Genomic DNA, 13,562 nt, shown 5'->3' with positions numbered 1-13,562 from the left:
GGAGAGAAAGACAGTGAACTAAGACAGTTGAAGAGAATAAAGTTAGGCGCGTATTACTAAAAAGAGTTGGTAATATTTATTGCTAGCACAATCTCCCGACGCACCCTGTGAAACATAAACAGTAGAACCGGTTGGTATTCCAACATCGCGCACTCTGGATGAGCAGAGCCGTCTTGACCTACTGAGAGCCTACATTATGAACTAAATCATCACTGAAGACTTCATCTGTCAGACAAGGTTACCTGGACATTTGTGAAGTCAACCCGGTTGAGGTCAGAGAGCATCTGGTTGATCTGGGAGGTGTTCTGGAGAACTGCACGAGCTGCTTGGGCCAGGTGGTTCAGACTGGTGTAGCGCCGCAGCGTCTGGGCGAACGCACTGACCACCGCCGCCTGCACCACAAACAACCAGAGTCTGCATTGGGAACCCTAACAAACTAGAGTCTGGAGGATTTGATTTCATAGGATATAAAACTAATCAAATAACCCCTAAATGATAAGAGTTGGGGTGGGTAGTTCTGGCTTTATATAATTTTCATCTGCCCTACCTTAGTGCGGACGATCTCTTGTGGAAAGTCACTCATGGCGGTGGTCAGCCAACCCTCCAGACTCTTGGCAAAGTTACGGATGGCCTGAGTGAGAGTACCTTAAAGGTACAGCACAGCCTAGATCACTAACAGTATTACCACAAACGCAGCACACTGCAAAATAGTTCATTTAGTTACTCTATAGAGCAAAGTGGAACAGAAGAAACAGGAGTTTACACTTGGCTTGCTGTTGTGTGCAATTGGAGATGTATAGAGAAAAAGAGAGATAGCTGGATCACTAGAAAACTAGACAGATGGGCAGACAGAAGAACAAACAGATTAAATAAGTAAATAAATAAAAGTTGCACTGACTGGGGACGGGGCGTAGCACATCAGGGATGAGGATTTCCACCAGGGCCTGGTAGAGGATGTGATCACAGCTCCTCATCCACAATCTGAGTGGTTCATATTTACAGAGGGCCACTAGCTTCCCTCTGGGAATCACACCGTCCAGATCATCATCACTGCACACAGAAGACGGAGTTATTTTCTGAAGCAAACGTAGAGTTTCAAGAGGAACTGAAATGTTACAGCTGCAACTAATAATCAATCCATCCATCCATCCATCCATTATCCAAACCGCTTATCCTGCAGTCAGGGTCGCAGGGATGCTGGAGCCTATCCCAGCAGCCATAAAAAAAAAAATCTTTTTTTAAATCAGTGTAGCAAAGTGGGTCGTGTTAAATAGAATTTGGGGGAAAAAATCCTTCATGAAGGCTTGAAGCCCAGACTTTCAAACAGAAAAGTAGAATTGCATTCGTTTTTAATTCAAAGTTGTACCCTCACTCCTCGATTCGAGCAGTGGTGTCTCACCGCTGCATGTGGTCTGACCTGCTGGGGATGTTGGTGGTTCCGTCACTAGATGGCGGTGTTGAATACCAGAAGGTTTGCCAGAGCTTTTCAATGTAGTGGAACTGGAGATTCATCACCACATCCAGAGTAGCCTGTTTAGGGAACAGTGGGGGAGGGAGGGAGCGAAGGGAGTGAAGGGAGGAGGAGGTGGAAAGGAGAAAGGGAGGGAAAGGAGGAGGGAGAAGAGAAGGGGGGGGGGACAAAACACAGAGCTGAGCCATGGCAACCAGACACACAACAAAGTTTCTGCAAGCAGGCTGGGCAGGCAACCTCTTTCTCTCACTCCACTCTGTTTTTCCCCTTTCACTTTACTCTCCCTCCTCCATGCTCTGTCTCTCTCCCTATCCTTCCTATTCTCAGCTCTGTCCTTGTGGTGGGACAATGAGCCGGCTAAACACTGCCCCTTGCACATTAATCAGAAGGTGGCTCCCGAAACCTGCATTAAGTCTTCACCGGGATTTTATTGGAAGTAAATTCCCCTCGGCCTTTTCGATCCCAGATGTCTCCACTGGGCAGATTTGTTTTCACAGATTTGTGCAACGCCCTCCCATTGACATTCACTGGCAAACTGAACTAAAGTGACTCATGTCACTTCCTCTTTCCTGCTCATACGTGGAAACCTCTTTGAGAAAGTCGGGTATGTCACAGGACTGAATCGAGTAACTTGTAAATAAACAAGGCACAGAGGCGATGCTCAGCCTGAAACTCCTGATCCATGCTTCCTTTTTTTTATTATTATTTTTTTTAATTAAATATGACGCCAACAAAATCCATGACTAGGTTTTTATTCAAATAAAGCAGATATCCAGATAACTTATAACAGACATACGGAAAATATCAACCATGCAAGAGCAACAACCGAGGCATTCATAAGAACAGAGGAGCTGTCAGTCTTCTGCATCATTAGGCAGAAGTGAAATGCCTGTGTGTTATCCCTCCGACAGTGTGTTGCTACAGTGTCTTCCGAGAATGATTCACAACATGCCCGATATTCTTCCCTCTCTCGCTCCCTCTCTCTCTCTCCGTGTCTCTGGCAGGACATAAGCTTGCCCCTGGATCTTGTTACACAGCAGTGTAGGCTTCAATCACATGATATGTTTTTGCTTCCTCTCCAGTCGTCACCACGGTAACCTTGTTTACCATTGCCCCCGGCAACAGCTCAAACACAGGACTCCAAAACAAAAACGAAAATTCCCCATCCCCTCCAAACAAGCACATTTTACCTCCTTAGTTTTCACTGCGTGGGGAAAAACAGCATACCTTGAAAAAATAAAATGTCGAAGACAAGACAACACACACACACACACACACACACACACACACACACACACACACACACACACACAGAAAGGCTTAGGGCAGAGATTCCTGAACCAATTTCCCTCGAAAACCATACATTACGGTTAATATGGTTTTCTCTGTGATTTACTTCCGTCCATACGGGTCTTGTAGTTGAGATGTAATCATCCTAGTCACAGATGCCATCATGTGGCATGGCTGACAGCAGAATATTTGGCTCCTATCAACGTAAAGCTTGACATTAATGAATACATTGGGGACAGTGGATAATTCTGTTCGATGCCCTGCGTGTTTACATCACAGCTGTGCATATATGGACACTGAGCAAACCACACGCAAGTAAAGATCAGCTTGGGTCTTGTCCAGTTTGTTACCTTTACTTGTGCCATGTGTGCTGTGTGTGTTTAACTGACTCCAATAAAAGCTTTGTGTGCCGAGTTAACAGGCCACCTTTTGCTTACAAAAAGATTAAAAAATTTTAAAAGAGAAAAAAACAAAAAACGCATAAACATTAGGCTAACCATGGCACAGAGGGCTGTGAGAGTGACAGAAATACATTGGCAGACAAAGACGGGAGCCCGTGTGCCTGTCCATAGACAAGACAACACAAAGGCCCATGGAGGGGTGGCTACAAAGACACCAAGATGTCCACCCATTGCGCTGAAAGGTTAATTGGCATGTCTTGAAAGCTGTGTGGAGATGAAAGGATGGCTGGAACAAAAGAAGTGTGGTGAGGCTGGACAAGGAGAGGGCAGGGATAATATGATAAAGCCAGCATTTCGCTGCTTTAAATCACAGCTTCTATGCCTTTGTCTTCCTCTCTTTTCTGCCCACAAAGCTTCCAAGTTTGGACCCGGAATACCATTTCTCACCACCTCATCAACCCATTACTCATGCACACTCACCTTTATTCTAGTGCCGAGATGCTTTGTACTTTGCTGAGCAACCCGTGAAATGTTACTGGTGCATATATCATTTAATCATACGCATTTTCACCAGCTCAGCCAACACTGGGGGTGCAGAAAAGGATAGGACACCTGTGGTGTGCCACAGGCTCACTTCTAAAGCAGAAGACATGCAAGAAAAACCTCATTTGACACGCATCAAAAAGACATGCATGTTAGGGTTTATACTCCCGTCTGCGCCCCTGACCGACGCAGGGCAAGACCAACTGGAGTTGGTCCCCAGGCGCTGCACGGCGGCTGCCCACTGCTCCTAGCTACACAGCTAGGATGTATTAAATGCAGAGCATAATTTCCCCCCGGGGATCAATCAAGTATCTCAAAAAAAAAAAAAAGTGAATGAAACTACTGAGTCAAAATTCTCACAGTAAAAGCATGCATCTTGGAAAACCAGGCAAGTTAAATGAACTGTTTTTTGAGGTGCCAAGGGGGGGAATTAAGAGAATGCATTTTCCATACAGTCAGTAACAAAGAGCAGGGTGCATGGCCAGAGAATGGAGAGCAGCTAATCATAACTGGGCCACACTGGGCCGCTTCCACAACTCAGTGTGTCCACAAAAGGTGAACACAAGTACACACTGTGCGCACAGCACCATGGCACATACAAGTGATCACAACTCTCTATTACACAACTTAGCTTGCTAAGCAAGGTTAGCAGATGAACTATTAGCAAACACAGCTTATACTGTTACATAAGTATGTAAAACACACTAAATAAACACACATATAGTCATACATCACTATACTGTCACTGCATGGCAGCAATCCATTTAAACTAACCACGACAGAGTCCAGAGCTAAGTTACATGGAATGTCAAGTAAACTTTACTTAAATATATGACTGAAATTTACAGAACTGGTGGAAAGTTTCTTTCTTGAATTTTCATGATGATACCACTTTCAAATACTTTTATTAAATACATACTCGCCAAAAAAAAAAAACAGCTAAAGAAAAACAGACAAGTTTTTTTTCAAGTGCTGTATACCCACAACGTTTGACAATGCAAAAGTATAGACCAGTGAAGTGTCCCATCTGGCTAACTGAGCAAAACCATTTTCTTGAAAGCATCGTGATAAAAAACTAAAACGGGCAGGTGCTATAACCTACCTCGCAGTGGTCCCTGTAGAGTGTCTGCAGCTTCTTGACATCATTCATGTTGATGTGCTCAGGCAGCGGCTGGGAACCAAGGTCAGGTGAGGGAAAGGGAGGCAGAACATGGGACACATCTACACAAAGCAGAGGGATGCCCAAGTGTCACTATTAGTCAGCAACATACACACACATGCACGCAGCTCTCATGGCCTCTATATCAGGAAAACCATACAGTCTGTAAGGCCAGATTCCTACCCAATCTCAACACTGCTGTCTCATCACAGCCGAACAAGCAGGTGTTCCGAGTATAAAAATTAGTTAAGGATTGTGACTCTAATTGTGTATGTTTATACTGACCTAGAACCACTAATGACTAGTGTTGCAAGCATCAAGTCGTGCTTTTGAAATTAGCAGAGAACAAGCAGTACATAAAATTTTCTGATGTGATCCTCAATAAGCTGACTCCAACATTGTTTGAAGTAGTACGTACCTATGTACTGTTGGTGGTGCTGGCTCTGAGCTGCTACTGACTGCTCTGGAGTACTGGCTGAATGCTGCGAGCTTCCTGAGAGGTTGTATGACATACCGTCCACCTTTTGCAAGGGCTTGAACCTGCAGACAGGGGAAAGAGCAGGACACTGAAATTGGTTGGGGCTGAAAGGCACTAAGGAGTGATGGAGAGGAAATAAAGGGAGAAAAACAACAACAGTGAGGCAGCATAGGTGAAGCATCCTCATAATGATCACAATGAGTATCACACACTATCATCTTGAAGAGAGAAAGATGGACTAGAGAAAAAACAAGGACAACTAAAGCCGTGGACTGTAGGCAGAGACAGAACTAACCTTTGCTTCTGGTGAACAGGCTGCTGCCTCATTGCCATGTACTGAGAGTCCTCCTGCAGTCGGTTGAGTGGTGAATCTGGCTTCACACGGATGCCATAGTAGTGGTATTTGGAGTTGCCTCTGACAAATGTAGGGAGAGATCACCAGTAAACACTGAGGAGAGGGCTTGCCATCAGTGTAATCACCATCATTATCAACCTTTATCAGTAACCCCCACCCCACAAAGCAGGCCTGCAGGCATCATCACACTCATTGCATCAGCAATGGTCACATAATTACTACTATCAGCCTCTTCATCCTCATAATTTTCCTCCCACATCTACCTGGTACCGAGACGGCGGGTCCTGAGGCCCATGAAGACGGAGCGGATGAGTTTGCCAAAAGAGGCTGCGTTGACCGGGTCCAGTTTCTGCTCCTGGCAGTGGCGCAGATAGTGGTGATACAAGGAGCTCCTCGGAAGGCTCACCCCTTCCGCCGTCTCATAGTTATCCAGCAGCCACTGCAGCTAAAAATACACACAGAACACGGACATGAAATCAGTCACTCCTAATGGACTGACTGCCTTCTGATCACCACCTGGCCGGTGATGGGGAGAAGCAGTGGGTCTTATTATCACATCAAAAGACAGATAAGATACGCACACCACCCACCCACCCACCCACACCCACACACACACACACAACCAAAGAAACTGTTTAGGGTGATTAAGTATTGGAGAGACAGTTCCCACTGTGGCTGTGTCTAGGCCTTATGACTTGACTAAGAGAGTAAATGCTCAGCGAACAGGGAACAGTTCCTTTAGAGTACAAAAAAATCTTTGGGCTTCCAAATCTCCATAGTGCTGAGAATACTATGAGAATACTGACAATACTATATTTATGATAATACTGATAATACTATATTTATGTTCCAGCCTATTGCCAGCACAAATTTAAATAAGTTGCACCCCAAGCTCAAACTGGAATGGGCTGTAGATCACTTAATTTGTTCATTCGAGTGACAACCAGGGAGAGAGTAATAAAGTACAGTCAGTTATTACTCAGCGCCGTTTCCAGTTCATTGTTTTATAAACGATGATGGTCCCCTAACCAGAAGACACACATTGTATGGCAATATAACTGGCAGGGACTGATGCATCGCTATGGAGGGAAGCAAAGCAACAAAGCAAATTGAAAATCAGCGCAGTTCAACACATGCTTAGTATTCACCGAGATACAGATACAAGAGACGTCCTTGAGCAACAAGTGACAGCAAATGCAAGTTTCCATTCAAAAAGAATACTGAGACAATTGTGCAAGCTAAACGGGACAGTGCAGCATACGCACAGCTAGCAGTAGGTTGTGTGTTCGCTTTAAGCCCAAGTAGAACACAAACCTAAGGTGCAGCCACGGTTGTAATTTTTTCTCTCTCGTGTCCTTTTTAAAGAAAGTTCCATATTGACTTACATGGCTGTTGAGCAGGCTGCTTTTGTGAGATGCAATTCCTTCAGACTTATGGAGGTTTTCAATCGCCATTTCAAGCTATAGGAAAAATGAGCATGCAAGACAGAGACGGTGAGAGTAAAAGACAGAGATGGACAGAGACAGAAGGTAGGAAGGAGGAGAGGTAAAGAGCGGTTGACAGAATAGGAAAAACACAAAACAATGACAGGAAATAAGACTGTTAGCGGACAGCCAGATCGCTGCATTTCCATTAAAATCAGTCAGTGTTGTAGCCAAATTCATTATTAGCTGACAAAAGCATGCAAATCGAGGAATTCATAGGGTTAAGCTGCTCACTGAAGGCTCGCTGTCGGACACACTAATGTATGCAAATAGGAACCACAAACAGGGGCAGAGGCCACATGGAGCTTTTGGGACACTGGGTCAGCAAAGTCCACTTTTCTCCCCCTCAAAATGTATCACACAATGCAAACTTGAGGGCTTATTTGAAATGCGAGTTGTGACTTGTATTAAGTTGTAGCTACAACGGAAACAGGACAGTGGTGAAACAGAGTAAATGCATTCCTTATTCTATATATTTATATTTCTTATTTCATTGATGTTCCACTTCTTTCGTTGCACAGTTTCCAGAGTTTACCAAATAAAATCATGTCACTGCTCATTGTGCTTGAAGCAACATGACGAATAAACCTTCTGAATCTTTGAATCTATTTATCGTCCTTGACACATCTTTTCCCCATTGGACACTCACTCCCCCACAAAAAAATAGATAAATAAATTCAAGCAACATTACAAGATTGTTGAGACTGCAAGTGGTAAAAGTGGGGTGCAAAGTGGCAGAAACGGGGGAGAAAAAAAAAAAGATGTGTGGTAATCCAGCCAAACTTGACACATAGAAGAAGAAAAAGAAAAAGAAACAGGCAATGTTCCAAGCCTTAAGAAAACTCCTGAGGGTTCTTGGCCAAATGGTAATGAGCCCCAGGGGTTGCTTTGTTTTGCAGGGCGCTCAAGTGCCTGTGAAAACCTCTGAAACAAGGCAGTGCTGAATTATTTAAGCCAGGGCCTTGATTCTTCAGTGTCTCAGCTCTCGGCACATTACCGTGGTACTGACAGGCCTGAACCCAAGTTGTCCTAACTCTTTCTTTCAGGTTCTGAGGGCCAGACAGTAAGGCTATTTGTGTGTGTCAGTTTATCAAATGGTTTCCTCACGCTTGAGTGTGGAAATTTTGATTTAGATACCTCACAGCACAGCGAGTGCCGAAAAGGAAAATCAGTCCCTTTGGGTTTTTGCTGTCTCATTCAGAAGGCGACCTCCACAGCCATTATTTGGGCATATAGTATACCGCTCACTTAAGCACTGAAATTTTGCTTGCTCATTATTTCCGTTTTGCGAGAAGGGGGTGTTGCTCACCATGGCCGAGGAGGAGCGTGCAGACTGGGAGACATGGTAGCGACCGCCATCCACGCCCCCTCCGTGGATCAGGTAAGTACTGCTGCTGGAGATGATTTGGCTGCTGCCCACATCCATGGCGATGCCCACCATGCTGTGAGGGGGCACCCCACTGCTGGCAGAGGAGACCACTGTTGTGACCTGTGCCCCCCCTCCAGCTTGCGAATCAAAGTAGGCACCCCCACTGCCCTGTCCGTACAGCTGGCCTTCTGGGTTGTAGGAGTAGGCTGTTCGGCTGCGGAGAAAGCAGAGGAATGGCGCTCAAAATGCATAAAGACATACTCAGAAGTCTGCCATTTGCATACAGTGATGTCATGGCTTAATGATGCATTACATTCATTAAATACATTTAATGACCAACATTTTTAGGAGGTTATGAACACTCATGGGTATACTGCTATGGTCCTATGAGTATGCTGTTTTGGGAAGGATACATAGCAAAATTACTGTTAACTGTTTATTTCCATAAGATATTCTTGCTTGCTTTATTCGATTCTGATTTGATGCGCAAAATCTCTTCCCACCAGATAAGAGATTTTGTGTCAAATAGCCCAAAGGCCTGAGCTGAAAGCTAAAAAATTTTCAGTTCTCAAGGTTGAAAGCAAAATCATCAAAATTCAGGAATTTGTCACACCATTGCCTCTTTGATCAAACAAAACCCACCACAGCCAATTAGCTATGTTCATAGTAATAATAATAACAATAATAACAATAATAATACTAACAATAATAATACAATTTATTTGTGGGCACCTCTCAGAGCACTCAAGGACACCTTACAGAACAGTTAAAAAACAAGCAGCACTATCAGACAGTGTAAAATCAAAACAAAGCAGGGTAGACAATAAAAAGTTAATACAACAGGTAAGTATAAAATCATCATCTGCACAAAACTCAATGAAGTATGGATCAGACTGAATATGCCAGTTTGAAAAGGTGCATTTTGAGATGGGATTTGAAGGTTGAAAGAGAGTCAATGTTGTGAATGTCTCGTGGGAGAGAGTTCCATAGGTGGGGGCAGAATGACTGAAGGCTCTAGACCCCATGGTAGTCAAGCGGGCCAACGGTGTAGTGAGTTGGAGAGCAGAAGAGGATCTGAGAGTGCGGGAAGGTGTGTGGATATGAAGGAGTTCAGAAAGATATGAAGGAGCTAGGTTATTAAGGGCCTTAAAGGTGAGGAACAGGATCTTGAAGTCAATATGGTATTTAACAGGGAGCCAGTGGAGTTGCTGAAGAACAGGAGTGATATGATCTATGGAAGGAGTTCTGGTAATGATACAGGCAACTGAATTCTGGACCAATTGAAGCTTATGAAGACACTTGAGGGGCAGACCAAAGAGGACGGAATTACAGTAGTCAATACGGGATGTAACCAGGGTGTGAGTGAGTATGGCGGTGCTTTTAGGTGTAAGTGACGGCCAAAGACGATTAATATTGTGTAGGTGGAAGTATGCAGACCGAGTAACACTGTTGATGTGGGCTTCAAAAGATAATGTGCTGTCCAGGATGACACCCACACTACCAATGTGTCACACTGGTTTGAAGTGCATGAAAATGCATAATTGTTTACCATTATTTATATACTGTACACAGCAGTACAATTTATTATGATCAAAATGCTTGAGTAATACTGGATCACCCATGTTGCAGAAAAACCACACAGGATTCAATTAGCGCTAATGGTGCTTCATTAGCATAACCGCTGGATGTCAGGGAAAGTAACGAAGAGGCAGCTATGAAAGCTTTAATTGTTACTTTCCACTCATCACACAGCATGTACCCATAAATAACTCATGATGACTACATGGCACCTGAAGCCTACAACAGGAATATGATGATCTGGGTGTCCTGTTCACTAGTAGTACTATAGTACACTAGTGGTACAGAAGTAGTATAGTTCACTAGTAGTACTATTAGCAGTACTCTTGGCAGCACTAGTAGTGTTATCAGGGTGGTGTTCAAAGCTTTAGAGTGGATGGGATTCCTCTTGTGTAAAAAGCAGCAAGCATTCGTTGCACAAACATGGGGCGAAGAGGGTTGTTCTGGGCAAATGCGGGGAGGTCCATGTGGATGTGATAAAAGAGAGGCAGGGGAAATATTCAGTGCTGACCATCTGCCAGCTCCAGAGCAGAAATAGCAAACGGTATTCCTGAATTATAGTGTGGAGCCAGACTACGTGACAAAAACATGTATCATATAACTTCATTTAAGCTGTCAAGAGGTTTCTTACATAGTTCCATTTGTGTAAATGGTTTCGCCACCTTCTCCTATGTACTGGACCTGGGATGGGTAGACATGCTGCACCTGCTGAACCTAGGGAGAAAGACAAACAGCTTTACAACCGGTGACCTAAGCAAATTTTAAACTTGATCTTTTTTATTTACAGAAAGGCAGGGTCTGTCACTAAGAGTATATCCACACTAACGGGGTTAAATTTGAAAATGCATCTTTTTTTCTGTTTTCACCTTCCAACCCCACACTAAGACAGCGTATTTGACCCCCAAAAGCAGCGTTTTTTCAGAAACACTCTAAAGCTGATGAATTTGAAGATGCATGCCCGGCGCTGTACTGTGATGATGAAAACAGAACTTTTCAAAAACACTGACATACTGACATATTGATCTTAGAAAAAGGTACCAGCTCAAGTACCAGCCCATTTTCGCCATGAAAACGATGTTTTGAAATTTATCCTTGCTATTGTGGATGTACTCTGAGATGACATAACACCCCCCCACCCCCACCCCCCACACACACACAAAATAGCAGCTGCTACCCATCATACTATAGTCATATTATCAAAAAGCTAAAAGATCCAAGTATGTCTAATTAAGCTCAAACACTTTTGAATTACATGCAAATACTGCATGAGTATCGGTGTGTGTGCAGGCCTGTGTACCTGCTGAGGGACCTGCTGAACCCTGGGTGATGAAAGTTCCTGTACCTGTGTCCCCTTCTGAGCCAAGCTTGTTGCTTGAACCAGCACCCTCTGTGTGAAATTGAAGACATAAGTTAAAATGTGCCCACATCAACACACGCACAATTACACACACACGCACACACACACACACACACACACACACACACACACACACACACACACACGCATACATACATACAGTAGGTGATCTGCACAGCACAACGGTAAGAACATATTACAGATGCACAAAGAAGGAATTCTTAGGTCGATCACCATGGAGCAAACTCAAAAATATGAATGTCTTATAAGGCTTCCCTCTCCATTACCGGAGGGAAAAGATGATGTTTTAAACCAGGGGTGGGCAATCTGATCCAGAAAGGGCCGGTGTGGGTGCAGGTCTTTGGTCCAACCAAGCAGTTACACACCTGTGTCTCTGCATCAAGTTCCTCAGCAAAGACTACTGGCTGATTAGTGGGATCAGGCGTGTAACTGCTTGGTTGGAACAAAAACCTGCACCCACACTGGCCCTTTCTGGATAAGACTGCCCACCTCCTGTCTGAACTAACAATTTAGTCTTGAAGTCATATGTCTGTCTGAGAGAGACTTTTCTTGGAGGTTGTGGACAGCCACTCCTGGTTTCCCACTTAAGAGTAGATGCTGATAGGGATTCATGGCCATGAGAGTAAAAATGAATAAAACTCAATTTTTCTCTAAAGGCCTGAAGTATGTAACTGGATTATGCAGCAGAATACAGTATCCTGCAGCACTGGCGGAGCCCCAGCCTTTATCTGTACTCAGCCTGGCACAGGCAATAGGAATGCACTGACTAAAGTTATTATTACATCAGGGATTCAGTTTGGACTCAGTTTCTTTTGACTATGATAACAACAAATCTTGAACAAAGTAGTGGTAGAGTGAAGGTGGTTTGTCCAAATAACTATTATAGCAGGGAGATCATAATGGAGACCTGCCCTTTGGCAGGGTAAAAAGACACTAATCTTGTCTGTTGGCAGAGTGGATGGGCAACAGCAAACATAGACTGAAGCTCTACTTTTTTTTACAGTTGGCACTGCATGCACGAGCATACTACTAACTACTAATGTGTTTTAAATACAACCCAATGGAGGCGCTCTTTGAAATTCGGGTTTGTGAATTTGTGATGAACAGAGAATGCACAAGGATTAGCACAGCTTGAGAGATTCATATTACAGCATAACGTATGAGTTCTACCTCGCCCATGAACTACGACTGCAACCGTTACTGCAGCGCTAAAACCAGATGCAAAAAGAAGGAATTCTGCAATGACTATTACAGTAGCTGTTGTTCTGTGGTGGAAGAGGCAACCTACCTGCTGAGAGGCTGGGACTGGCTGTACTACAGGAGCCTGGGCAGATGTTGACGTACGCAGTGGTACGTTGGACGTGGAATCAGACCCTCCCTCAGAGCTCTGCATGCTGGGACTGCAAGGGAGAGACGGGGAGGAGACACAGGCATAGTGACGTGATATGTTGTACTGAAGATGTAGCAAAGTCTGAAAAAGCAGGATTAAGAACATTTCAAGCCCACAGACATGAACAGCCATGCCTAATGAAAGCTAGTCCCCCCTCCTCTTCCCTCTTGGAGGCGCCAGGGCATTCAAAGAGCCCCAGGGGGCTTCTGGCTTTGCCAAGTCAAGCTGAGTCAGACGAGCTCTCAGAGCCCTAGAGGGAGACCCCCTCTGGCCTTTTATCAGTTAAGTTATAATTATACAACAGAATTACATCAAGACCACTAGTCCTGCTAGCTGGACTGACACGGGGGGAAAGCTGCAACACAATCAGGATGAAAGCAGGATTGTACTGCTACCTCAGAACTAAACTCTCACTCATCAGGTGACAATGTGCACACAACAGTAAAGGAGAGAACTAAAACTGGACGGACACAAAAGCTGTCCTTTTTAAGAGGGGAAAAAAGCGGGAGCAAGGGTAGACTAAGAGATGAGCAGAGGTGCAAGGGGGCGACAGTGGTTAAAAAAAAAGAATTAAAAAAACTCGGGGGTTGGGGGGGGGGGTGAAAATGGCAGTGGGGCCACAACCCCTGTCAGGGTCCTGATGATATCCAGCGCTTGTTTCAAATG

General features: G+C 44.4%; 1 protein-coding gene across 3 annotated transcripts in view; it reads right to left on the bottom strand.

Moving 5' to 3' along the window:
- Nucleotides 1-13,562, bottom strand: part of rfx2 (regulatory factor X, 2 (influences HLA class II expression)) — a 32,690-nt gene that overhangs the window by 4,194 nt on the left and 14,934 nt on the right. The window contains exons 2-14 of one of the 3 annotated variants that reach the window (XM_056275573.1): nt 12,795-12,906; nt 11,426-11,515; nt 10,760-10,842; nt 8,491-8,764; nt 7,083-7,157; nt 5,961-6,142; nt 5,638-5,757; nt 5,283-5,404; nt 4,808-4,926; nt 1,418-1,530; nt 899-1,050; nt 548-645; nt 243-392 (exon numbers count right to left, since the gene is read on the bottom strand). In XM_056275573.1, coding sequence (XP_056131548.1) covers nt 243-392; nt 548-645; nt 899-1,050; nt 1,418-1,530; nt 4,808-4,926; nt 5,283-5,404; nt 5,638-5,757; nt 5,961-6,142; nt 7,083-7,157; nt 8,491-8,764; nt 10,760-10,842; nt 11,426-11,515; nt 12,795-12,899 — 1,683 coding nt within the window. In that variant the 5' untranslated portion in view covers nt 12,900-12,906. The remainder of the gene's footprint in view (nt 1-242; nt 393-547; nt 646-898; nt 1,051-1,417; nt 1,531-4,807; nt 4,927-5,282; nt 5,405-5,637; nt 5,758-5,960; nt 6,143-7,082; nt 7,158-8,490; nt 8,765-10,759; nt 10,843-11,425; nt 11,516-12,794; nt 12,907-13,562) is intronic. The other 2 variants (XM_056275574.1, XM_056275575.1) reach the window with 2 other exon arrangements.

This window comes from Lampris incognitus, chromosome 3 (assembly GCF_029633865.1).
Source record: "Lampris incognitus isolate fLamInc1 chromosome 3, fLamInc1.hap2, whole genome shotgun sequence".
NCBI classification, from domain to species: domain Eukaryota; kingdom Metazoa; phylum Chordata; class Actinopteri; order Lampriformes; family Lampridae; genus Lampris; species Lampris incognitus.
Note: the sequence above shows the minus strand (reverse complement) of the source record. Positions and strands in the feature narration are given on the sequence as shown.